At 47.7% G+C, this 27,851-nt stretch overlaps 1 protein-coding gene across 4 annotated transcripts in view; it reads right to left on the bottom strand.

The window, feature by feature from the left end:
• LOC137429354 (protein PALS2-like) overlaps positions 1-27,851 on the bottom strand; it is a 729,474-nt gene that overhangs the window by 360,225 nt on the left and 341,398 nt on the right. For all 4 annotated transcript variants that reach the window (XM_078779703.1, XM_078779704.1, XM_078779705.1 and 1 more), the window contains exon 5: positions 11,287-11,418. In XM_078779703.1, the coding sequence (XP_078635829.1) occupies positions 11,287-11,418 (132 nt within the window). The remainder of the gene's footprint in view (positions 1-11,286; positions 11,419-27,851) is intronic.

A 27,851-nucleotide genomic window follows, 5' to 3' on the forward strand; every position in this document is an offset into this window, starting at 1 on the left:
CTCAATATACATCCAGTTCGTATCATCCATTGGTCAGGTTGGCCTGTTTGGTGTCCCCCATATGTGCACTCAGCTCATGAGAGCGGGATCCCAAGTTTAAATCCCATACAGTATATTGTTTTGATCTCTTCATTCCTTATTAATGCACCAATTCATGTCAAAGTACATTAATGTCTTGGGTGACACGTATCAATAAATTATATACAAGCTCCTCTGTGAAGCGTATGCACTGGAGAAGCTAAACATGTCTTGCACAGAAGGCATACTGTAAATAAATTGTCTTGGGATTGTTCAAGCCCACAAACCAAAACAGGAACATTGGAGAGCCTCCTCATCTCCCTTGTGACTTTCAGAACTGGATTAGGTCAAACGAAAAAAACCCATAGAACACCTGCTTTTTAGGGCAGAAACAGCTGATGGATCCACAGAGCTGGACCTTTGCCTGCTCTCGGTTGTTACTGTTGGGAACTTGAGTTGCACTCAGCAGCTGCAACAAGCTGCTGTGCCAGTAAAACTGCACATACCATCTGTCGGCAATCCGCGCTTCCAGAAGCATAACAGATAGTTCATCAGGATTGAGCAGCCAAGTTAGTGTCGAGTGATTAGGCCTGAGAGCTCGCTGACTCATGGATTGCAGCCACGAAGAACAAACTCCCCCACTCCCTTCAATCCCACTCCTCACTCCACGTCTTTAAAACAGCTGTTCACCACCATCTCTTGTCTTCCCCCATCCAAAACCTTGATCTGTTCTACCCCTGCTAATTTCACCCCAAATCCTCTTTTTTGAAATATCAACTTCTTTCCTGGAAGTCCTTGGTGTCCTTGTGTTTATACTTCTCCCACCCCCACCCCCCCCTCTTCCCACGCCGCCTCCCCCCAAGCCCTCTACCTCCCACACATTCCCGATGTCCCTCACAAATGTTGTGTTTATGTGCTTCCCCTTCTCTCCCCATTTTGTCTACCGCTCCCCTTTTTATACACTTTGTTTGTTTGTCTGTTTGATTTGTTTGTGTGATAAATGTTAGCTCTTTCATGAGCCTCGATTATGTATACAAAAAAAAAAAAAAAAATTGCAGTGATAAAATGTTGTTTAATCTACGCTGTCCAAAGGCATCACTAGGACCAATGAGTTTGATGGACAGTTAATGGTAAGGCTGGTCAATGGTGGACTTGTATCCGTTTTCCCTTCATCGTATTGTTATCTGAGGTTCATTTCCCGATGAATAACTCTCCAGATTAACACCCAAAAGAGGTAAAACAAATTAACAGATGAAAGGCATTTCCTGCGGGCTCTCCACCACAATCAACATCATAATGAATTATACAATGAATGAGGTTTCCCAAAATTAATTTATTTATTACACACATTAACAGAATGTCTGAATGACAGAGAGAACAAGAGGAAGAATTGTTTTTCAATACATGTCCCCCAACAAGTGTCAGTTCAATATCAGTAAACATATCTCTTCATTTGGGTGGAGCATAATGCCGCATTCGGTGCCAAGCATAATAAAAAATAACCCCATGTACATACATTAGGCAAAAACATGCGTATGGCCCATATGCATATATCCATTGTGGTTATATACCTGGGATCATCCCAATTGCACTGGGTCATGGACTAAGAACCAGGCCTAAATCCCGAGGCCTGCCGATCTGTGCTGCTTCATGGAATAGCGGTGCATGATTTTAATTGGGGTGGAGTCAGGCCACCTGTCCAGCCAATGGGTGTAAAGCAGTGTTGTGGAGTCAAGGCAGATAAAACTGACCCATGTATTGATATTTTCTAAGTTGAAAAAGGGCCTAACCCAGTGTAAAATTCCCAAAACTCAAACTTCTTCTGCTACTTATGATAACAAATCCATGTACAAAGGTTCAGTTGAATATGTTGAAGGGTAAGGGCAGGAACAAGGAAAACCACAGGTGGGACGGACAAACAGGGAGAGCAAACCTATAGTCGCCTCCAGTGAAACCGGTAGGGAACCAACAAGTACAGTGTATGAGGGAGGTGCATTTGATGAGGGAAGTGCAGTGAATGTCGTGTATCTATACAGGGGTAATGAGACAGCACAGTGCCAAGCAGCTACAGTCACATGAAAAAGTAAGTACACCCCATGTAAAGTTTTGACTTTTTCAACATATTTCAACATTCAGCTATTTGATCTTCATTTCAACAATATTGATAGATAAAGGTGATATAATATAACAAATATCATGAAACATTTACATTTTTTAGTCCATTGCATAATTTAAATAAACATAAATGCAAATTTCGCATGTGGAAAAAGTAAGTACACCCTTGGCTCTAATAGGTGGTGTTGTCCCCTTTGGCAGAAACAACCTCAAGTAGGCGTTTCTTATAACTGTCTAGCAGTTTCTGACATCGACTGGGAGAAATTTTTGCCCACTCCTCCATGCAGAATTATTTCAGCTGTGCAATGTTTGAGGGGTTTCTTGCATGCACAGCTCGTTTCAAATCCCCCCCACAACATCTCGATGGGATTTCGATCCGGGCTTTGACTTGGCCATTCCAGAACCCTCCATTTCTTTCTTTTCAGCCATTCCTTGGTGGATTTACTGGTATGTTTAGGGTCATTGCCATGTTGCAAGGTCCACCTTCGGTTGAACTTCAACTTTCCGACAGATGGCCTCACATTATCCTCAAGCACCCTCTGGTACAATGAAGAATTCATAGTGGATTCTATGATGGTGAGCTGCCCAGGCCCTGATGCAGCAAAGCTGCCCCAAACCATAATATTTCCACCACCATGCTTTACAGTTGGTATCAGGTTCTTGTGGTCAAATGCTGTCTTGGGTTTTCGCCAAACATGTCTTCTGGTACTGTGGCCAAATAGCTCTACCTTTGACTCATTTGTCCAGAGCACATTGTTCCAGAAGTGCTGGTCTTTGCCTCGGTGTTCATCGGCAAACTTTAGTCTTGCCCTGATCTTCTTTCTGGACAGCAAAGGTTTCCTCCTGGCACACCTCCCATGTAGATCAAATTTGTGCAGCCTCTTTCTAATGGTAGACTCGTGCACTTTGACATCAACAGTGGGAAGAGCTACCTGTAGGTCCCGTGATGACATTATGGGGTTCTTCGAGACTTCTTTCAGCATCTTGCGGTCTGCTCTCGGGCTGGCCTTGCTGGGGCGGCCTGGCCTGAACAAGTTGGCAGTTGTTTGGAATCTTCTCCACTTGTAGATGATCTTCCAGACAGTCGAATGATTGATTTCAAATTGTTTGGAGATCTTTTTAAATCCCTTCCCAGACTTGTAGGCACAACCTTTTCTGAAGGTCTCAGAGAGCTCTTTTGATCTCGGCATGGTGACACCGCACACTTCAACAACAAAGAACAAACCAAACTAAATGTCTGAGGTTTAAATAAGACAGGTTCCTCCAAGATCCTCTCTAACGATGTTCTAATCATTTGCACCTGAGCTGGTGCACCTGATTCTAATTTTAGGTATTTGAAGTAGTGATAAATGTCGGGGTGTACTTACTTTTTCCACATGCGAAATTAGCATTTATGTTTATTTAAATTATACAATGGACTACAAAATGTAAATGTTTCATGATATTTGTTATATTATATCACCTTTATCTTTCAATATTGTTGAAATGAAGATCAAATAGCTGTATGTTGAAATATATTGAAAAAGTCAAAACTTTACATGGGGTGTACTTACTTTTTCACGTGACTGTATATGTGAAGCTAGTAAGGTTTTAGGTTGTATCCCTCAGGGGATAAATTAAAAATCAAAAGAGGTTGTGTTAACACTGTACAGGTACTTAGTGAGGCCTCATCAAGAATATTGTGTTCAGTTTTGGTCACCATATGTGAGGAAGCACATGTGAGTAAAGCGTCAAGCTATACAAAGGAATAAGGAACGTTTGCAGGAGACAGGACTTTATACATTAACTAGAGCTTCCAAGGAAGCAGAACTGAACTGAACTGACTACCTTGTGTGGTAAGAGTCTCACACACCAAGTTTGATCAAAACCCATAAATATTTGTGGACGTTAAAGTCTTGACGTCGTTTCGGAGCTGAAAACAATATGGCGGCCTATGGCGGCCATTTTGTGACGGATCGGGTTGGAATGCAATAGCATCCTACCTTGTGTGGTAAGGGTTAAACATTGTAAGTTTGATCAAAACCTGTTAATATTTCTGGACGCTGGAGTGTTAACGTCGTTTTCATGACCAAAAACAAAATGGTCGCCTAAGTCCGCCATTTTTCAACGGATCGGGCTGAAATGTAATAACAACTTGGTCCTTGGGGTAAGGATGCTGCATGTCAAGTTTGATCAGAATCGGTTGATATTTGTGGACGCTGGAGTGTTAACGTCAAAAAGTTAACGGACGACAGACGACGACGACAGACGCCGGAGGGTTCAGTATGTGATGAACTCAACTGGACAGTAGTCCAGTTGAGTTAAAAAGGAGGCAATTACGAGGGGATCTGATTGAGATGTTTAACCTAATGAAGGGTGTGAACAAGATGGGTGCAGTGAGGTTTTTCAGTAGAGTGGATAATGTTTTAACTAGGGGCCATGGCTTGAGGGTAAAGAAGATGAAAGTTAGGATAGTTTTAAGGCAGGAGTCAGTCAGAGAGTTGTTAACACATAGAATGTGTGATCTTCCAGGAAAGGTAGTGGCAGTGGAGGGCTGGACAGATTTAAATGGGAATTAGATAGGTACAGTACCTGGATGCTTTAGAGATAGAGGGGTATGGGGATATTGACAGGACTTGCAGATAGGCTGTAGTGGATGGGTGATAGCTACTGGTGTTGGTGCAGCACAGGCATGATGGGCCGAATGCCCTTCTCGCACGCTAAAGTTCCTTGTGTGTAACAAAAGGATTGACTGGAATAAAGGAATGCAGCTTAGAACTATAGGATTGAGTGAAAGGATAAGAAAGCAAATTGATGAACACAAAATCCCAAACAAACAACTGGTTTGTATGGTTCGTAGAGGTATAGGAACAGGTAAAAAATGGAGAATTATTGACTTGAGAATGAAAGTTCAAATCAATAATGTGAAGGTAATTTTAGACAATCGAGAGACACGTGATTATTTGAAACAGCTTCAGACACATGATGTTGTTGCTCCTGTGAACAAGGCAAGTTGTAACTGTGTTTGTATGAAAACATTATATGCAAAATGCTTGCAGATTGGAACTTCTAAGACCTAAATATGGAATGATAAATAATAAAATAGACTTGATACGGCCCAATGTAAATCGCTCGAAGGTGAGAATGTTGTTGGAGGCGAAAAGCACCATTACGAACCATTTATTGGCTGGAATCCCTTAAATGCACAATAATGTTCGTAAGACGGGTTTCATCATCGCAGCTAGAGAATGCACAAAGGATGCAAACACTGAAGCACTGGGCAACCTCCCTGTTATTTTGGGGAATTCCTACACATTTCAGTAGCAAGGAAATGGGTAGGATAGTGATCCGAAAAGTGATGTTACCTGACCGACATACTGTTACTGTTACACTTTGGTGTGTGAGCAGGCACCCGGAGTGTACGGTCCGGTACTACGTGAGGTGTTCGGGTTGGTGCTGACGGCAGTCGTATCGGGACCTGGGATGTATGGTTCGGATATCGACATCGGCGAGTTGATGCTCACACTCATCGACCCAGAACTTGTGTGTGGGGGGAGGGGGGTGGGGGGTGGGGGGGAGCTTGGTTATCCTCCAATGGGGTCAGAGAATTTTGTACCTCCAGGAGAGCAGGCCATTGTGGTGAGGGTTAAACCAGAACTCCAATTGCTTGCATGTTTTAATGGTTATTTGTGGTGTTTATGTGCAGGTGCTGACACAGTCACAAGCAGGTGGCCACTCATGGCAATGGGAGAAAGAGTGGTGCTCAAGTCGAGTCCTGAGAGGCACAATAACTGAAGCAGCTGTGGGGCTGGGAACAAGGGCAAGAGAGCCATGGGGCCATTGTTTGCAGCCCAGATTGGGAAAAGAGGCTGTACAAATGTTCTTGGAACAGCCTTGCGGGGACCTGGTCCCCAGGCTAGATTTGAATTGGGAGGGGGGAGTGTGGAGGGGTCGGCGAGTGTGGCTATCCTCAGGGAAAATCATCCCCCTGTTAATTGGGATGGGCCATTCAGGAAGGGGCCTGGAGTGACTAAGTTTAGAAATGTGGCCCGGTCACATATTTGAGCTTGGGATAGGGTGCACAGGGAGCCAAGTGGCAGTGCTGTTGGGCACTCAAAATCCAATGCAAGGTGAGACATTAATTTAGGTGCTGTCCCTTGGATGGGTGATCCATGCTAAGGACATTAAACTGGGTGTCCCATCTGCTAGTTTTAGTTAGTGTACGTTAAAGATTCCGTAGTGTCAATCACCAAGAGTAGGAGAGCTATCATCGCTACCTGACTAAATTCCAAATTCCTGCTCTAACCTACAGGGGACATTGCATCAGTGGCACGGATGCACCCCCAGCAAATGATGCTATCTGCAGCCACCTGCCACATGCGAAAGGAAAGGATTTATAATATTGATAACCGACATGCGTCTCTCAGTCTCTCAGGTATTCGTGCACAAAAATATGGAAGTAGACTACATTTGCTGTTTCACTCTGTAATACTACCCTGTTTAGTAACATTCCACTGTGGTAGTAATAAAATTGGAGCGCCATCGTGCTCCCTTTTGGTGTTTGATATTTTGAGGCGTGGAGAACTCAGTCATTTTCGTTCTGATGAACAATATTCTAGTCCTGGCTCATAGTTGTTGTATATTTTTATGTTGATTTTCTGTCTAGTGCTCATGCATGTGAAGAAAGTGTCGCCATATTGACAAAAACTTTGAAGATGTTTTTGCAACAGAGCAAGCGGGTAAAGTTTCTGCTCCTCTGCAAACATGCATAGCACACATTTAACCATCGCCTTTCTTTACGTCATATCCTCAGTAATAATGTGCTGTACTGCTCACTTCGGTATTCCAATTCCCTTTGCATGTTATACAAACTAGCAACGGTACCCGCCCTATGGGCGGGGCTTCAATTCAGAGGCCCAAATGAAAAGGCTAAATATCGGAAATTGAAGGCTTTTTTTCTTTTAAACGATTTATATAAACATCCGTTAAATCTCGATCGGTGCAGCCGTTTGTGCGGCACCCGGGAAAGTAACGTCATGCGGGAGCAAGTATCAGCAGGATGTGGCGGTGTGGGAGTCCACGTTTCTGATCCTCCTTCATGCCGAAGTAGCCCACCACTTCTCAAAGCATTCCACTCTTCAGATCCGCCATGACAGATTTAAGCTTGATACTGAACACGCGTGCAGTTAGTACTCCCGATGTTGTATGTACTCCCGTGTCCTCTAACAACCCATGTCCTTATAAAAGGTCTTTGTCCGAGGTCACAGAGTTCGATGGGTGCAGCCTTGCAGCGATCGGTGCAGCCGTTTGTGCGGCACCCGGGAAAACAACATCGTCACAATGAGAACTGTCACAATGAACGTTATGCGAACGCGAATGTTAGCAACGGTACTCGCCCTACGGGTGGAGCTTCAATTGGGAGGCCCAAATGAAAAGGTAAAATATCAGAAATTGAAGGCTTTTTTTATTTTAAACAATTCATATAAACATCCGTTAAATCATATCACACGCAAATCATCAAAATCTAAACAGTATCAAACTATAATTCCCCAAATGTCCCACAGTGATCGATACACTATGATCGTGATGATCGTGATCGTGAATCGTGATCGATAATCGTGTTCACAATCGCTATGTCGTATGTACTCCCGAAACGTGTTTCCTTCAGTTGAAATGGGTTAGAATTCTTTCAAGCAGGGATTCAACCCATGTCCTGATCGTGGCAGGTGCAGCTGTGCAGCGATCGGTGCAGCTGTTTGTGCGTGCACCCAGGAAAACGACATCGTCACAATGAGAACAATGAACGTTATGCGAACGCAAATGTTATGCGTGAGTCCAAACCTGAGAATGCTGGAGACTAAAGCTGAAATTGGGAAAACTAAATAGCCTATTTTACTCCTGGAGATCCCAGGATTATCTACCCAAAATATCGTTTCGATCGGTTGAGCAGTTTTTATGATACCTTCGAACAGACAGACAGACAGACGGACGGACAGACATTTGGTGAATTATAGTAAGATGTGTTTCCTTACAGGGAAGGTCAGTGCAAGAGGAGGTCATTAGACCGATTATGCCTGCATGACGATGGCCAACCATTACACTGTGACCATTAAGCCATTGGGTCGTTTTTCTACACACAAATTTGAGGCTGATGGAGGCGTTAGGATCTCAAATGGATTAGGACATAACATAACAAAAGGATTGGTATAACGATATGGGGGAAACAAAAACACCAGGGTGGAGGGACAAAATAGAGGGAGACTTGGACAAATAAGGAACGTGAGGAAGAATAAGGGTGAGGAGAGGACACATAGGGTGGACAAGATGGATACAGCAGCAGACTCTCAAGAAGGAAAAACTGGATACTTGGAAGGAGGTGGGCTTGGAAGAGGATTAACGAGGGCAGAAAAAATTATCATGGTTTTGGGATGGGGGGTGGGTGGGATGATCTGAGATGGTGGTGAACAGCTGTATTGACAACCTGGAAGGAAGAATGAGATTGAAGAGAATGAGGAAGTTGGTTCTACTCTTGGGAAAAAAGAGGAAGAAATAAGTGGAGGTGAGCAGTGATTTTGAATGTTTGGAGTTTCACCAGAAAGGTGTTGCTGGCAGACCGTGTATACCCTGAAGACAGCTGGAGGTAGGAGGAATTGGAGGAGAAGGGAGAAGCATGGAAAGAGCAGAGGGTGCAATATCAAAAAGGAGTCGGGAAAAGACAGAGAGAACATTTTCCTGTCTGTGATGTAAAATTGCTGGGCCCATAGACTCAGCTTAATCGTGGAAGATTCCAATGCTATTGAAGGCTTTGGTTTCCACGACGTCAAGCTGATCAAAGTGTGAGGTAGGGGAACCAGCCCAGAGGGGAAAGCAGTACTCCATCAAGCTGCGGATGAAGGTCTTGTAGGTGAGTAAGAATTCAAGTGTGACAAGGAAAGACTCAAGTGTTCAAGTGTGACATCAGCGACTGGGTTTGGAGGCCAACTTAGATGTGTGGGTTTCTCAAGGAAGATCATGGCTGATAGTTAGGGCCATTGGTTTGAGTCACTGAACATATTCAACAGAGTTGTTAAGAAAGTAGATGGGCGGGTTTTTCAGATGGTCCTTTTTGGAGAAACAGAGTGAAAGTGTGAGATTTGCCAGGATTGAAAGACATATTCCATGTCCTTTACCAGTTCGTGGTTCTATCAAGGTATGTAGAGAGTGAAGAGTAGGCTGGGCCAAATCAGGGGTGATTTTCAATTTTTCATACTTCAAGGTTGTAATTTAACTAAAATTTGTGGCTGGGTAACAGAAACAAAACCATGAAATTTTTTTTCAAAAATATTGACGTCTTACGGTAAAACAGCCCGTTACCATAGCAACCGTTACAGACGACTCAAAAAATTCTTAAAATCGATGATTTCTCAGGCTGTGTGTGACCCCCAGAGTTGATTCTGGTACCAAAAGATTCAGAATTTAAAGCCAAGGATGATTGGATAGCTTAACAATGTCTGTGACACAATTCAATACAACCTTTATCCCCAAAACTCATTTTTATCTCAAATTTAAGGCATTTGTTTGAAAAAAAAATGAAAATTTTGCTTTTTAATCATAGGATAATCATTAATCAGAGCTATAGTCAAATTAAATGTACTTTAAATTAACTTTTGTCATTGATTAAGCTTTTTTGTCTCAAAATTAAGGTCTGACATTGTACATTGATAACAAAATAAAAAACCTAGTCCCAATTGTAATCAATGGAGGCCAATGACTTCTTAGTCACAACCTCAGTGGATGTTGCCAGTCCATGCAGCTTCTCCCTGACGCCCTTCACAACCCTGTATAGAGCCTGGAGCTGCGCCTCAGATGTGGGGGCCTTGTTAGTGTTCAAATCTGTGGCGAGTCCAAGTGTCCGCTCTGCTGCGTCATTGACAACTGGGAGTTTGGCCACAACTTCCTTGCCATGACGATAGCTGTCTGCGGTGGGCCACTGTGCAATGGGGAGCTTGACAAAACTGGAGTCAATACCCAAGAGTTCAAACATGCTCCAAGAGTCGTAACCAACAAAGTCTTTGAGGGCTTTACTCCCCAATTGCTGTGAGGCTGGCATCTCCTGTATCATGTTATGTGCAGTCCCACTGTACCTGAGCATAGCCCTTCTCACAGTCTGCTTGTCAGATGACGTTCTGTCCGAGAAGAGTGCCAAAGAGACCAATCTCTCTGAAATCTGAAATCTGAAAAATCTTTTTTTTCATGATTTTGTTCCTGATACTCACTCACAACTTTTAGGTAAATTACATTGAATTAGGAAAATCACCTCCGATTTGGCCCAGCCTAGTGAAGAGGCTACTACCTGCCTGTGTTAAGGATGAGGGATGTTATGGCAGAGGGTGCAATCATCAGCAAAAGGATTTTCCAGGGAGTCATAGAGATCGTCGAGGAAGATTAGGAATAGGATGAGGCCGAAAACGCTGCCCTTGGGGCACTCACACCTCGACAGCCAGAAAATATGTATTCCATGCATGTTCTTTATATGTATGTTCTTTCTTAAAAGGATAGCAATGAGAGTCACACGTTGGCTACGAGGGTAGAGTAAGTCAGTATGTCATGTGGGGAGTTGGCTTTGGACGTCAAAGGAAGCGAGTTTGGAGAGAAAGGTGGGATTTAGACAGCATCAAAAGCAAGAGATGTGTTCAGAGACACAGCCCTGATCTCATGTTTGACATTGAGGGCCTCTGTCCATTGTTGGGAGAGTATAAGCAGCATGACCATGCTATAGGACAGATTTGAGGACAGTTGCAAAATCAGAGTGCAGGTTTGCAGGAGACTTCTCTGCATTCTCAGTTGTGAAAGACACAAATTCCAGAAGTAGCTGGGTGTTACTAGGTGGGGTGCGTACATAGATCAAGGAGTTGGGGACACAAGATTTGTAAGCAAGCACAGATTTGAGGCATTCGGCCTTCTCACTAGTGGAGTCGGCTGGGATGCCATTTGATGTGAGGAAAGGGATGGAAGGGTAGCATACTCCTGAGACAGATTTAACAAGGTGTAACTGGGTTTTAGGGGAGGGAGACGAGTTTGAAAGTTCAATCTTGAGTTTGCCAGATGTTGTTTTCTGAAAAAGTTTATGTGTTTGAAAACATATTGTCATGGTACCTAACGGACAACTGAATGTGTGAGAAGATATAATCTCACCTGCCACCAGCTGGGATCATCTAGGGAGACAATCTGAAGCACTTCACCCTGACTGAAGGCCAAGCCCGCTTCTCTGCAGGGGATCAGGTGGTCTGTTGTGGGGTCATAGTCGAAGTGGCATTTCACAAAGATCTGTGGAGGAGATGAGTGGACACGAGATAGAGAAACAAGTCTTTTATTAGGTAATTGTATATATCAAGGACTTGAGATGTATTGTAAACATGTCCCTTATGCCTATGTAGAAAGGATTTGAATTTGAGATTTTTTATGGAAACATCACAAATTTATAATAATTTACAAAATTGCCAAATGCTGTCTGCATGTTCATAGTAAGACATTTTAGTGAATATAAGGCTCAGGGAGGAACTTCTACATATATCACATTATGAGACAACAATGTGCCCTTCCATGGACGTAAGTAAACAATGGACAAATGGACACAGTGTATGGGATTTGAACCTGGGTTCCCAGTATCAAACAAGTCAAAAATTATTATTTCATACATCGATCATGCAATGGAAATTATTCAAGTAATTTCCAGTATTCTTCGCTCACCCAGCAAGATCCTTCATTTAGAGCAGATTTTTAAATCAGGTATAACTTGTTATGGCATTTTGAGAGCATACATTATCAAGTTATTTCATGTAAGGATATTAAAGCCATTATTGCTCCATGTATGGCATTAATGAGTCGTGTCTGAAGCGGTGATCCATTTTGTATCACACTGGAAAAATTCTTTCAAAATGTTGACGACCTGTTTGGAGAATAGGTTTATCAACTGCAGGTTGATCAAGGTATGCTAACCCCAGTGGGAAGTACAGTAAATGTGATGTTTCGAGAATTAGCCCTTCATCCCCTCTTGCCCAAAGAAGGGCCAGCAGCTGAAACGTCAGTTTTATTTTGGGCACGGATACTTGCAAAATCCCTAAAACAAATTTGACTTTAAAAAATAATTGGTGGTTTAATTCAGTGACCTGAGTTGAAAATCCTCTTCAAATTTCAAGTCAATTGGATGAAAATTGACGATTTTAGAAATTCGGCCGATGTTGAACTTTGGTCTATGTTGACCTTTTGACCTTTGGCTTATGTTGACCTTTTGGCCTTAAACAATAGGCTTCCAGCTTGTCACTACCTCTACCAGGTGGTCAAGGTTCATGAAGATCGGAGTAAAAATGGGACCTGTAAGAGATTGTTATACAAACAAACAAATAGACACAGACAGAATCACAGACCAGACAAACCAATATACTTGTGAATCTTCAATTTCACAAGTAATAATAATAATAACGAAAGAGTTCATAGAACATGATACCACACTCAGTGCTTCAATATTGATAAAATAATGATTTTAAAGATCGTGACTGAATTAGTCTTATACATCACCCTTATATACTGCAATAAGATGACATTGAGTTGCAGTTTAGGCGACAAAGCCTTTATTGATCACCATAGATCGCAGGGTCAGTCAGCATTGTACACTGTACATATACATGGCATATAGGCAGCCTCATCTTCACCCTGATTCACTTCACCAAGGGTACACTCTCTCACATGGCACGCCCTATCATATATATATATATATATATATATATATATATATATATATATATATATATATATATATATATATATATATATATATATACACATATATATACATATATATTGTTGCGGAGATGAGAACTGTATATTTTTTTGATTGTGTATTATTATTATTATTATTGTTTATTCTGCGCCCCCCTACCTCCGGAGCTGTGTAAAGGTGAAAGGGCATCCCATAATTAGTCCACAAGCATACACATCAGCCAAATAATAGAAGACCCCTGTTTGATAGTTATCTCTTATTATGTGTTTTTAGAGTAAGGCTGTGTCTCCCATTAATTGAAATACTCCATTGCACCAGTGAAAGAGATAGATTCCCTTCATTCCCACTCCCAACACTTCCATTCCCCCCTTTTCGTCAATTGCAATTCGCATTGCCAACTGCATGTTGGGCGGTTTTCCCTTCATCCGCCATTGACCACGAGGCAGGGTTGGGGAAGAAAGGCGGGTCCCCACCTCGTCAGAGAGGGGAGGAGTGAGCCCGCCCCACTCGACCAACCATGAACAAGGGGTTTGGCTTGAGAGGGCGGGGAGAGAACGTTTGGGGGAGGTTCGCAAAGGTTGAGGGGCGGGGCCTATATAACCCACGGCGGGGGTGTTCCCAGAAGAGATGCACTTTGAGTTGAGATAAGGAGGGACGAAAAAGAGCTGGGTCATCAGAGCAAGAGCGCGTAAGGAGGAGAGAACCCGTCACGCCAGACCCCCCCCCCCCCCCCCCACCAGCGCATCGGCTCCACCAAGCAGCTCCGACCCGTGATCCCGCGCACACGACAGGCCCGGTGGCATCAGCGGCCGTCGAGGTCCAGCCCGACGTCCCGTGCGGGATCAAGCTCCAGCCAGCTCCGTGCCGTCCCCCCCCCTCCAGCCACACACCTCCTTCCAGCAATCCACTCTGCAATTCCCCGCGTGAGTCAGTGTCTTTGTTTGTTCTGTCCTGGGAATAAGTTAAGTCTGTATAACTATAAGCTAGTATTTGCACTGTGTCACCTGCGTCTTATGTGTTGTAAATAAACCTTGATTGCTCCTTTTTGCTTGTGTAAATAATAAATCCCATTACTCGTCTGTATGTCTTCTCATTTTATTCCTTTTCCTCTTTGCATTGCGTCGTTTTAGTCTTTTCCCAGATTGGACAGCTGCGGTGCGATACGGCCAAGGTTCTGGGTGAATCGGGTGAGTCAGGGATCCTGTAACGGTCGCGGTTGGACCATCCGCTCGGCCCATCATAACATCTAAACCGCGATCAGTAACAATTGGTGTCTGGGAGTGAGATTCGAAGCCCGAACCAAATTTTTAAAACATCTAAAAAAAAAAAATTTGGTCAAAATTTGGAGCGGCCGAAATTTGTTTTGTTTTACAAAACCTGAACTTTGAAATCGCGCCATGGCTGGTCAAGGCGACGGGATGCCGGTGGGAGAGATAGACGGGGTAGAATCGACCCAGGACCTCGAGGAAATGTATGTGGAGGAAGGAGAGGAGGAAAACATTGGCAATGTGGTTGAGGGGGTATCAGGCGCACCAAATGGCGCTCTCGCGCACGAGGCTACAGGCGCGCAAAATGGCGCCTCGCACATAGCTGCGGCGGCCGCACCCGCTGCACAAGTGGGAGGGATGGCCCAAATGCAGGCCCTCATGGAGCAATTTATGGCGCAAATGCAGGCGTCCCTCAAACTGCAGAGTGAGCGATTGGAGGGCCAAATGGGGGTAATGGGGAACCGGATGGATGCTCAGGGTGAGCGATTGGAGGGCCAAATGGGGGTAATGAGGGACGAAGCGAGGGGTACTGGTGAGGGGTTAGACAAGAAATTTGGGAAGTTAGACAATAATTTTGAGGGGTTAGACAACGGGATAAAAGAGGTGAAACATGGGTTAACGGGGGTGGAAAATAGAATGGCTGCCCAGGAGAATCAGATAGAGGGGATGAAAAATGGGTTAATGGGGTTAGAAAACAGGATGGAAGGCAAATTGCGGGAGATAGGGGAGCAATCCGCCCGAGAAATTAAACAAATGGGAGAGCAGATAGAGGAGGTAAAAATCGGGGTAGAAACCAAATTGGATGCTCAGAGGGATGAATTGGGACAGATGAGGGTGGCATCTACAAAAGAGATGGGGGAGATGAAAGAGGAGATACGACGAGGTGTGAGTGAGGAGGTTTCGGGGCTACGCGAGGAGGTAAAGCGAGGTGAGAAGCGTATGGAGAAAGAAGTGAGGAATAATACGGCTAGGTTGCAAGGGGGAATAGAAGATCTGACAGAGGAGGTGGAACAGCTGACAGAGGGACAGACGGAGTTAGTGGAGCAGGTTCAGAGGAACACTGCAGTACTCGGAGGGTTAAAGGCGACACAAAAAGAAATTAAAAATGACTTAATAGCGACACAGAGGGAATGTCAGATGGTACGTGAGGGACTGACAAGGAGGTTGGATGAGGTGACAGAAGTAATGGAGACAAAGGACCGAGAGGTGAGGATGCACATAGAGACGGTCACGGTAGCCTTAGAGGACGAACTTGAGGAGACGCACCGAGAAATAAAAGAGGTTAAACAAAAATTAGAGGAAGTGGAAGAAGAGGTGAGTGAAATTAAGAAGAGACGGACAGAAAATAAGAGAGAAATCCAGGAGGAGGTAATAGAATTGGTACAAGGTCGGTGCTCAACTCATGGTGTGCTGCTCACTAACCAAATAAAGAGTTTGCAGGTGGCAAAGGAGGTGCGACGACGAGGTACGGAGGTGAGTGGCAATGTATATGATGTGAGGAAAGCTTCAGTCGGCTTGGGGATTGGTTTGGATCCGGGTGTTCGTGAAAGGCCGTTGGTGAAGTGTGTGACAGGTCTGGTGTGCGAAAAAAGAGGTGTGCGAGAATGTCCGACCATGGGGTGTGTGAGGAAAAAGTGCACGCCAAGGAGTGAGTGTGCTGTCGAAAGTGAGTCGGTCGTAGCGCGTGTGCGAGGGAGCACATGGAAGCACGTAGTGAGGAGTGTTACAGAGGATGTAACGGGAGAGTGTGCCGTCAAGAGTGAGTTGGTCGAAGCGCGTGTGCGAGGGGGTACATGGAAGCGCGGTGTGGTGAGTGTTACGGAGGAAGTAACGAGAGAGTGTACACCTGTGGGGAGTGTTACAGAGGAAGTAACAAGAGAGTGTACGCCTGTGGTGAGTGTTACAGAGGGTGTAACGAAAGAGTGTGCGCGAGAGGATGCGTGAGAAAGGTGTGTAACGGACAGGTGCATGAGGAAAGAGTGCGCTGTCGAGAGTAAGGGTGAGTGCGCTGTCAAGAGTGGAGGTGAGAGTAGTAAGAGTGACACGGAGCGTGAGTTGGTTGTGACAGGTGAGCGAGGATGTACACCTGGAATGGAAGGATGCACACCTGGAATGGTAGAGCGTGTGTGGGAATGCACACTTGAGTTGGTCGTGAGGCACGTGGTCGGGTGTGCGAGTCAAAGCACACCTGTGATTGTCACAGAGGAGGTGACCGAGGAGGGGGCGTGAAGAGGTGTGTTGGTGAGGTGTGCGAGCGACGAATGTGTGCCAAGGTGTTCGGTGGTCAGGTGTGTGACCAAGTCTGTGAGCGGAATGAGTGTACCGAGGTGTGTAAGGAAAGGTACGAGGAGCATGGGAACAGCTGGAGGTATGAGCAAAAAAGGGGTAGCGTATGCTTGTAAGCATCCAGGTGAGGCATCGACGGTAACCGGGTTAGAGGTTAGAACGACTTATAGCCGAATCGGGCCCTCGGTGCGCGTCGGGCAGCTTCGCGTGCCGCGAGGACCAGCGGGGATCCGAACCACGGCGGTTTCGAAAGAACCGCCGTACGCGATCCGCGCTGTACCTCGCTTGGAACGGCCGCGTCCGGGCTCCACTAGGCGGAGCGGGCAGCCCGATAGGAAGGGTCGTCATGGCGACCACTTTCTATTGAGACGTGCCGGCAGGTCGAGATCGGGACATTGGATGGCTCCACGCCGAGGTGGTGCGTGGGATCTCGGCCCGGGTAAGCCCCCGTCCCTGCCACGAATACGGGACGTATCCAGCCGCTGGCACAAAACAACCCGTATTCATTGCTCGGCTGTACGAAGCCGAGCTTTAGAAGGGAATTGGCGCACCGAGAGGATGTAATAAGTAGACGGGTGATGAGGTTAGTGTTTTGGCCCCGAAATTAGAAAAAAAGGCAAAATTTGGTAATAGTACGGTGATTGGCAGATGATTGGCAGAATTTTTGATTGGTTGGATTTAGGTGTGCGAAATTGATAGTGAGAGACCCCCGATGTGGTGGGATGGCAAATCCACCATCCCTCACAGACAGGTGGGGCAAATGCGCTATAGTTTATGGGGTTGATGGCAGTGAAAACTAGCCCGGGTGGGTTAGGATATTGTGTGTAGGGACCTAGAAGATGACATTAGGCAACGTTAAGGTTAGTTAGTGACAATGACACCTGTAGTGGGGACGCAGGTAGATTAGCGTGGATGATAATGACGTGGGAGCGCAATAGTTTAAAGGGGTGACTGGGAAGCGCAAGTTTCAGAGGGGAGTAGTTAGCTGAGATGATGCCGTGTGTTTGAGAATTGAACAGGTGTGATTGCACAGGTGTGCAACTGAACAGGTGTGTAGAGCAGTGTTTGAGTGATGGTAATGGTGAGGTGTGTTGTGCTGACCAAATGGTCCAGGAAGAAAGGAGGGTGCAGGTGGCACCAGGTGTGAGGGCACAGGTGTGCAATGACAGGTGAATGGAGGACAGGTGTGTGGAATAAATGGTAGTGTGGAATATATGGAGTATAGGAATGGATGGTCGTGGAGTGAGTATGGTGGAAATTGTGGAGTGGAGTGGATGGTGCGAAGGTGTGAATGGGGGAAGAGTGGACCCCCATCACGGATACCCGGGGCGGGTAGAGTAAGTGTTAGGTAGAGGGTACAGGTAAATTGTGGTTGGATATTGGCATCTGTGGTGCGGGTGAAAGAATGGTCTTTGGATGGGTGCATTAGTGTTGTGGAAATGGCTGGGCATGTAGCCTGTTAGTGTGTGTAGTTGGTTGGGCACTCCACCACTGTGAGGATGTCGGCCAGGTGAGGCCGCAGGTGGGCTCTGGGAGCCGGTAGTTGTGGATGGGGCCCGAGGATCCAGAGGACGGACCCGGGTAGCCCAGTGCCAGAGGGCACCAAGGGGTGACAGAGCCAGGAGAGGGCCTTCCCCAGTTAGTTAGGTTAGGGTGAGGAGCTAGGTAAGCTCGGGTGGCAACTGCAGTGGTGGAGGTGTGCAGGTGGGTAGACCTGCTGGGAGAGCTACACGTCGCAGCCCAGAAATTGTGCGAGGGCACCGGGAGATGAATCGGGGGAGTGAGACCCCAAATTGAGAAGCACCACAGTTTGGTCAATGGGAATTGGTTTTTAGAACCCATAGTGTAAGTTGGCCAATGGATTGGCAGGGAGAGACCCCGGGTAGTGTAAAGTGTGTTAATGTCATTTAGAAAGTAGTTAGGATGAAGTCTCCTCGCACCATCTGCATCCACTCACCTGAGGTGACAGGTACTCCACACCATGCCATGTTTTGTTATTTTACTGTGCAGATGTTTGGATTGTGAGACGCATCATGACGTGGGTGTGACATTGTGCTTTGTTGTTCCATCTCTTCCTCCTTATGAGGATTGATGATGAATTGGGAGATGGCAAATTTTGAATAGAGGGATTGTGGTGACGAATTTGGTATAGAGGAAATATGGGGAGACGTGACAGTAGCGACGGATTGGTAATGTGTAGATTTTGTAAATATGGGGTTAGGGCAAGGGTAGTGTAGGTGACAGGGGGGTGACGTACGGTAGGGACGAGCTTTCTCACTTCGCCCTCCGTACGCATTTCGCCTTGCATTGCCTTATTGATGTGTACCCTTGTGACCTTACCCCTCGCTCATTTGTCTTTCCCCTTTTGTCTCCCACATGACCTGTGCGCCATTGGGCACCGAGGGGAGCGTGCGTGGGTCGGCCATTGTGCGCCCGAAATTCCCAGAACCAGCTGTCTGCATCGATGCACCACATTATGGACCACATGTCTGTGGCCGAGCACCACCTATGGACCCCATGGGTTGGGGCATGGCCCCTCTGCTGGAACCGGCCATGAGGGCCCGAAATCTTGCTGGCGGACCTTGGCCACAGGGCACCGATGCACCACAGGTGAACCACACGTAGTCGGCCCCTGTGGGCCATAAATAAAATAAAAACGGACACGTTAGGTGCATTCTTTTATTGCAAATAGGCCGCCAGCAAGGGAAGATGACAACACCAGGAAAATAATAATAACCAGCAGAGGGAGCCGAAGAGCAAGAGATCACCTGCAGGGTTAGGGGTTGTTGAATTTATTTTTGTTGAACACTCTTGAACTATGGTGACTGCACCGATTGGTGCTTGGGTGTGTATTGGTGCGTTTTTAGGTGCTTTCATGGTGCGTCGATGCAGAGCAGACTGTCTCCCCCCCAGAAAGAACAATTACAGGTCCTGGGTTAGTCTTGTAAATCAAAGTAGCGTCAAGTGTAAATAATGCTTCCCACCGTCAGTGTGTAGTTTGAAGACCATTCCGCAATTCGGTTAACTGTGGGCGTAAGTCTGTTAGGCAGGGTGCAATGGAGCAGCGGGACACATTTATTGATGTTTTAAAAACTGTCGCACTCAGGGTCAGGTTAAAAGTAGAGGGAACTACACCTACGTGTCACACTAAATAAAAGTTGTAGGCCCGGGACGTGCCTAAGAGGAGGAGGGTGCAGTGTTGCGGAGATGAGAACTGTATATTTTTTTGATTGTGTATTATTATTATTATTGTTTATTCTGCGCCCCCCTACCTCCGGAGCTGTGTAAAGGTGAAAGGGCATCCCATAATTAGTCCACAAGCATACACATCAGCCAAATAATAGAAGACCCCTGTTTGATAGTTATCTCTTATTATGTGTTTTTAGAGTAAGGCTGTGTCTCCCATTAATTGAAATACTCCATTGCACCAGTGAAAGAGATAGATTCCCTTCATTCCCACTCCCAACACTTCCATTCCCCCCTTTTCGTCAATTGCAATTCGCATTGCCAACTGCATGTTGGGCGGTTTTCCCTTCATCCGCCATTGACCACGAGGCAGGGTTGGGGAAGAAAGGCGGGTCCCCACCTCGTCAGAGAGGGGAGGAGTGAGCCCGCCCCACTCGACCAACCATGAACAAGGGGTTTGGCTTGAGAGGGCGGGGAGAGAACGTTTGGGGGAGGTTCGCAAAGGTTGAGGGGTGGGGCCTATATAACCCACGGCGGGGGTGTTCCCAGAAGAGATGCACTTTGAGTTGAGACAAGGAGGGACGAAAAAGAGCTGGGTCATCAGAGCAAGAGCGCGTAAGGAGGAGAGAACCCGTCACACCAGACCCCCCCCCCCCCCCCCACCAGCGCATCGGCTCCACCAAGCAGCTCCGACGCGTGATCCCGCGCACACGACAGGCCCGGTGGCATCAGCGGCCGTCGAGGTCCAGCCCGACGTCCCGTGCGGGATCAAGCTCCAGCCAGCTCCGTGCCGTCCCCCCCCTCCAGCCACACACCTCCTTCCAGCAATCCACTCTGCAATTCCCCGCGTGAGTCAGTGTCTTTGTTTGTTCTGTCCTGGGAATAAGTTAAGTCTGTATAACTATAAGCTAGTATTTGCACTGTGTCACCTGCGTCTTATGTGTTGTAAATAAACCTTGATTGCTCCTTTTTGCTTGTGTAAATAATAAATCCCATTACTCGTCTGTACGTCTTCTCGTTTTATTCCTTTTCCTCTTTGCATTGCGTCGTTTTAGTCTTTTCCCAGATTGGACAGCTGCGGTGCGATACGGCCAAGGTTCTGGGTGAATCGGGCGAGTCAGGGATCCTGTAACGGTCGCGGTTGGACCATCCGCTCGGCCCATCATAACATCTAAACCGCGATCAGTAACTATATATATATATATATATATATATATATAAAACACAGTTTGTGTGTGCGTGTGTGTGTGTGTATGTAATGTTACCGATAGACTCCTAAACGGAGAGGCTCACGTACTTGATATTTGGCACAGACATGGCCATTGAGCCTGGGACGAACATGGCTGACCTAAAAATTTATTTCATAATATGCTTTTACCATATTTTTATCTCAGCGCGAAATATTATGACCGGAATCTGACCGGTCGCAGAGCAGCGCACTGATTCGCTCAGAGCGATCACGTGATGTTCCCTGCCGCCATTAACTCAGTTACGTGTTCGCACGTATTTCAGAGCGAAAAGCAATTGCCTTTTTTCACATTTAAGCGACAAACATTGCCATTCACACCACATAGGTTTTTTTCCCTTTCATCTTTAGATTCATATTTTTTGCCATAACGTAGCGCATTATGGCTCTCTCGAGCTCGAGTTAGCCAATCACCTGCGAGCATGAGGCCACGTTCCACTACATACACACACACACACGCACACACAAACTGTGTTTTATATATATAGATATATATATATATATATACATATATATATATATACATGTATATATATATATATATTGTTGCGGATATGGGATTTGGATCCATCCATATCCGCTTGTAAATATTCCCCTATTTCCCCAATACTTCCCAACTATCCCCAATCCCCCATTCCCTAGTCCCATTTTCTGTAAACAACACTCTGTAGAACCGACCTTCCCCTATTTCCCCCATTAAATGTCGCACCCAGGTTCACCGCATCTCACGTAGACAACTATAGGACATCTTGCTAGTTATTCTTAGTCTATGTCAGTTAAGGACTCGTTTCCATTAATTCTGACTCTTCGTTGCACCAGAATGTGATTGTATGGCACCGTTAGAAAGTTTAGGACCTCCCAGTACCTCCCCGCAGCTCTTCCTCATGGTACAACAACAACAACAACAACAACAGCGGCGGCGGCGGCGCGGGGAGTGTGCGTCCTCACTCCGGCTTGGTTAGCCGCCATTGAACATGTGCTCCGACGGGGTTACCACGCAGGGGCTCGCTGTCAGCTCCTCGTCAAGGGCGGAGCCCGGTAACCCCCCGCACCCAATAGGAGCGGCGGACCGATTCCATCTGGGGCGGAGCTAACGAGCCGAGGGCGTGTCACTCCCCGCTGGACATGCGCAGGAAGAGGGAGGTGACGTGAGATGCGCCCCCAGCTTGGAGAGAGAAGACGCCACCTCCAAGCGCTGAATACCTCCCCGCATCTCTGGACCGGACCGCGTTTGATTCTGCCCCTGAGCCAAGGTGCACCTTGAGCTATCGACTGCCTGTCCTTCCCTGCCATCAATCCCCGTGTAAGTCAGTCTTGTCCCGTTTGTCTGTGGTCTGTCAGGGATAGATAAGACTGTGTCTAAGTGCCCATCTTTTCTGTGCTTTACCTCTTACCGTGTAATCTACCCGTTTCTGCATCACCAATATTATATCCTCCTCCGGAGGTCTTGAGAACTGTACCCCTTGTGTCGTTGCATTAATCCCAACCGTTGTGTCCTTTCCTTCATTGATTTAGCGTAGCGCGATTCGGCCAACGTTCGAGTGTAATCGGGTAAACTGTGCGAACACGGCGGCCATTCCGCTCGGTCAAGCAACATCTAAGTCGTGTCCGTAACAATTGGTGTCGAGGAGTGAGATTGGACCCGAAGCGCGCTTCACGCGCTCGAAATTATAACGGCGAAATTTGATTGTGTTTTACAAAAATAAAAACCCGAATTTTGAAAGTCGCGCTATGGCAGATCAAGACGGCTAGGTTCCGGTAGAGGAGAGTGAGGCAGGGTCGATCCAGGACCAAATTGAGGGACAAGAGGAGAGCGAAGCAGTGAGGGTGGCAGGTTCGCAAAATAGCGTCGTCGCGCACGAGGTTACGGGCGCGCAAAATGGCGCCTCGCACATGGCCACGGCGACCGCGCCCGCGACCGTAGTAGCGCCACCGGTGGATTTGAACCTTTTCTTTAATGCAAATGAAGGCCCTTATGGGCAAGAATAATGAAGAAATGGAAAACAGAATGAAGGGGGCCCTTATGGGACAAATGGGAGACCAAATTGGAGGTTTGAAAAACAGTATGGGGCCAATAGTGAGAAATTGAGGGAGGACATGGGGGCCCAGATCGGAGGGTTAGGGAGTAGAATAGAGGGATTAGACAATAGATTAGGGGAAATACAGGAGGGGTTAATGGGGGTAGAAAACAGAATGGCCGCTCAAGAGAATCAAATGGAAGGGATGCAAAAGGGGTTAGAGGGGTTAGAAAACAGTATGGAAGGCAAATTGAGGGACATGAGGGACCAAGCGGAAAGGGAAGTTAAACAAATGGGGCAGCAGATAGAGGGGGTCAGAATGGGGGTAGAAACTAAATTGGATGCTCACAGGGAGGAAATGGAGCAGATGAGGGTGGCATCTGGGCAGGAGATGCAAGTGATGGGAGAAGAGATCAGAAGAGGTGTGAGTGAGGAGGTCGGAGGAGTGCGCGAGGAGGTGAGGCACTGTAAGGAGCGCATGGAGAAGGAGGTGAGAAAGGGGACTGTAAAATTGCAAGGTGGTATAGAGGAGTTGACGCTGGGAGTAGAACAACTGACAGTGGGACAAAAGGAGTTGGGGGACCAGGTAAAGAAGAACACAGCGGTAATAGAGGGTTTAAAATCGACACAGAAGGAGATGAAAAAGGACGTAGGGGTAATTAAAAAAGAGTGTCAGACGGTACATGAGGACCTGACGAGGAAAATGGACAAGGTGGTAGAGGTGATGGAGGTTAAAGAGCGGGAGGTGCAGGAGCACATAGAAAAAAATAAAGTGGAGTTAGAGGAAGAACTTAAAGGGGCGCACGAGGAGATGAAGGAGGTGAAGCAGAAATTAGAAGAAGTGGAAGAAGGGGTGAGCGAAATTAAGAAGCGACGGAGAGAGGATAAGAAAGAGATAAAGGAGGAAGTAAAAGAATTGGTCCAAAGTCTGTGTTCGGATCGTGATGATGTGCTCATTAACCGGATGAGGGATTCGCAGGTGATGGAGGAGAAGCGAAGAGAAAGAGGACCCGGTGTAAGTGGTGACCAATATGGTCGTGCGTATGATGCGCCAGGTGATTTAATAAGCTTGGGGGTCGAGATAGACCCGGATGTTCGTGAGAGGCCAAGAGTGAGGTGTATGGCTGGTCCGGAGGGTATGGAACGAGAGGTGCGAGGTGTGGGTGAGCAAGGTTGTGGTGGTATGGAATGGGTAGCGGGTTGCGGAAGTGTGACCCATGCATCGACACCAACAGGGGTAGTTGTTAGAGGGACAGGGGAGGCACGAGAGCCCCTTGGGGGTAATGTACTGTGGGGGCCCGGCCGGTTCGGCCCCGCGCTGACCCCGCAAGGGGCGACGCACGGGGTCCTGCAGGCGGGCAACGACTCGCATACGAGGTGGTCCCACAAGGTCCCACTCGCGCCGTATGACGGCAAGAGTGATGTACGCGCATACCTGGCGCAGTTTGACTGTGTGTGTAAGGGCAACGGTTGGGGTGAGGACGAAGGTGGAGTACACCTGGTGGCCGCATTGCGCGGCGCGGCGGTGCTGACGGCATTACCAGCGGGTGCTCTCACCCTGCCAGCCCTCCGCGACGCCCTAATTAATCGATTCGGCATTGAACAGCAGAGCGAGCTTGTTAAAGCTCAGCTCGCGCTGCGAAAACGCAAGCCCCAGGAAGCCATCGGGGAACTTGCCCACGACATTCGCCGCGCAGTGGGGATCGCACATGCTAGCATGGCAGCGGATTCCCGGGAAAGCCTGGCGCTGGACCATTTTATCCAGGCCCTCCCGGATATTGAGCTCCGGCAACAGCTCGCCATGTGGCGCCCGCAGACTCTGAGCCAGGCGGCTGACGCTGCGGCCCGTTGGGAAGCAGCGAGGCCCCTGGCCCGGGGGAGCGAGCGTCACGCAATGGCGGTCCGCCAGGTGGGACCTCCGATGGAGGGCGGACCCCTTAGGGGGCCCGCCCCCGACGTGAGTCCTGACCTGGCGGGCATGGTCCGGAGGCTGGTGGACCAGCGCCTGGCGGGACCTGGACCATGGCAGGCGGCCCTGGAGGTGGCCCGCGGTGGACCACGAGCGGGTAATCCAATTCGGACCTTCAGGGGGGAAAATTTGGAATTCCGGAGACAAGCACCTTATCAGGTGAGGTGCTATACCTGCAACCGTCTGGGTCACCTGGCGCGGCACTGTCGAGCCACGCGCCGTGATGATCCCCGGCGGTTGAGGTCCTTAACTCCGCCCAGGGGGGAGCGGGTTAGCCGACCCCAGACACCCCCCCGCCAGACCCCGGGAAACTAGAAGGCCTTACACCGGCGAGCAGGCGCCCCCGTGGATTGCCTCGGCTTTAGATGCCGAGGCGGGACCCAGTACCTCTGAATAAGGGGGGCTTATTAGTGCCAGAGGACTGGGGGATTGATGAGCGATGGGCCCGGTGGGTAAGGGTGGCATCCCTGCCACCCTTCCCATGGTGGGGCAAATGCGCTATAGATTAGGGGGTATATGGCAGTGAAAACTAGCACGGGTGGGTTAGGATATTGATAGGGCCCTAGAAGATGACATTAGGTAACGTTAAGATTAGTTAGTGACAAGGATACCTGTAGTGGGGACGCAGGTAGATTAGTGTGGATTATAATGACGAGGGAGCGCAATAGTTTAAAGGGACGACTGGGAAGCGCAAGTTTCAGAGGGGAGTAGTTAGATGAGATGATGCTGTGTGAGAACTGGACAGGTGTGTGGAGCAGTGTATGAGTAGTGAGTGTTGTGGATCAGCGCGAATGCGCTTGGGGAGAGAAGGGTGCAGGCGGCACCAGGTGTGAGAGCACAGGTGTGCAAGTACAGGTGTGTGGAATACATGGAGTATTGGAATGAGTGGTGTGGAGAGAGTTGGAGTAAGTGGTACGGAGTGGTGTGCATGGTGCGAAGGTGTGGATGGGGGAAGAGTGGACCCCTTTCACGAGTACCCGGGGCGGGTAGTGTAAGTGTTAGGTAGAGGGTATAGGTAAATTGTGGTTGGATATTGGCATTTGTGGTGCGGTTGCAGAATGGTATTGTGGATGGGTGCGTTAGTGTTGTGGAAATGGCTGGGCGTGTAGCCTGTTAGTGTGTGTAGTTGGTTTGGGCACTCCACCACTGTGAGGATGTCGGCCAGGTGAGGCCGCAGGTGGGCTCTGGGAGCCGTTAGTGTCAGTGGGTGCCTGAGGATCCCGGGTGTGGATCGGGCAGCCCGTGCCAGAGAGGGCACTGAGGGGGTGAGAGGGCGAGAGGGCCTTCCCCAGTTAGTTAGGTTAGGGTGAAGAGCAGGTAAGCTCGGGTGGCAACTACAGTGGTGGAGGTGTGCAGGTGGGTAGACCTGCTGGGAGTGCTACACGTCACAGCCCAGAAATTGTGCGAAGGCACCGGGAGATGAATCGGGGGAGTGAGACCCCAAATTGAGAAGCACCACAGTTTAGTCAATGGGAATTGGTTTTTAGAACCCATAGTGTAAGTTGGCCAATGGATTGGCAGGGAAAGACCCCGGGTAATGTAAAGTTGTTAAAGTCATTTAGGAAATAGTTAGGATTGATGAACCTGTCGCACCATACGCAGCCACTTACCTGAGGTGATGATGATGACTCCACACCTGTGTTTTCTTTGTTCTGTGTGCAGGAAAGGAGAATTGCTGTTGGATTTGTGAGACGCATCACGACGTGGATGAGACATTGGGGTGATTCCATCTCTCCCTCCTTAGGAGGGACTGATGATGAATTGGTGATGGCAAATTTTGATGTTGAGTTGGAGATGGCAAATTTTGATGAGAGTTGGAAATGGCAAATTTGATTGGTTAGGAGGGAGAGAAGACGAATTTGGTTTATGGGAGGAACGGGGAAGACAGTAGGGACGTTTGTTGATTTGTAAAGTAGATGTTTATGGGTAGTGTTGTGTTTTGTGGATACAGTAAGGGGTAAGGGAGGGGCAATGTAGGTTACCTGGTGGGGGGGGGGGGGCGTACGGTAGGAACGTACCTGTCTCACCTGGTTCCCATGTGCCCCTAGTGTGCATTACCTAATATTGCGTGCACTTTTGCGCCCTTACCACCTTACTCACTTGTCTTCTTTTTTTGTCTCCCACCTCCGAGGATCTGGCTTTGGGGCAGAGAGAGAGGAGAGAGAGGTGCTGGCTCTGCAGTTGTGGGCCTGTACTTTCGCTGCTTGCTGCCTGGATCGATACACCATATGGACCGCAATTTTTGTGGCCGCCCACCATGGACCGCAGTTCTCTTGCGGGCAAGCACCACCCGTTGATGGACCTATGGGTCAACGTGGCACCTATGCCATACAGGTGAACCACTTTTAGTTGGCCCCCTGACGGCCACAATTCAGAAATGGACGCGGTTGGCGCCTTTCTTTATTTTTGAAGGAAGCCAGAACACCAATTGGGCTCCAAGGCAAGACCAGCGGCAGAACATCGGCCGGCTGCGACACCACCGGTGATTATTGAACACTTTATTGGTGCACCGGATGGTGCTGACTGTACATAATGGGGTGGTGCTTTTGGTGCTTGGATGGGGTGCTCTGCACATTATTAAAGGCCGTAAGGCCACAGGGCACTCGTGGGTTGGTGTATCGATGCTGGCATGCGTGCTCTCTCTATGCATAACATCTGCATGTGTTCCTCCAAAAACAGGTCCTGGATCGTAGTGTAAATATCAGTGTAGTCTTGTGTAAATAATGCTCCCTACCGGCTGTATGTTTAGTTTGAGGATTCTTTCGGCAATTCGGTTATCCTGTGGGTGTGTTTCTGTGAGAAGGGTGCAACGTCGCAGGGGGACATATTTACTCATTTGCGAACATCTGTAAAGCTGTCGCACTCAGGGTTGAGTTAATAGTAGAGGGAACTACATCTGAGTGCCACACGAAAGTAAGTAAAAATTTATCGGGTCGGGACGCCCCGAGGTAGAGAAGGGTGCAATGTTGCGGATATGGGATTTGGATCCATCCATATCCGCTTGTAA

Source organism: Myxine glutinosa, chromosome 6 (genome assembly GCF_964187855.1).
Source record: "Myxine glutinosa chromosome 6, kmMyxGlut1.1, whole genome shotgun sequence".
In the NCBI taxonomy this organism is placed as follows: domain Eukaryota; kingdom Metazoa; phylum Chordata; class Myxini; order Myxiniformes; family Myxinidae; genus Myxine; species Myxine glutinosa.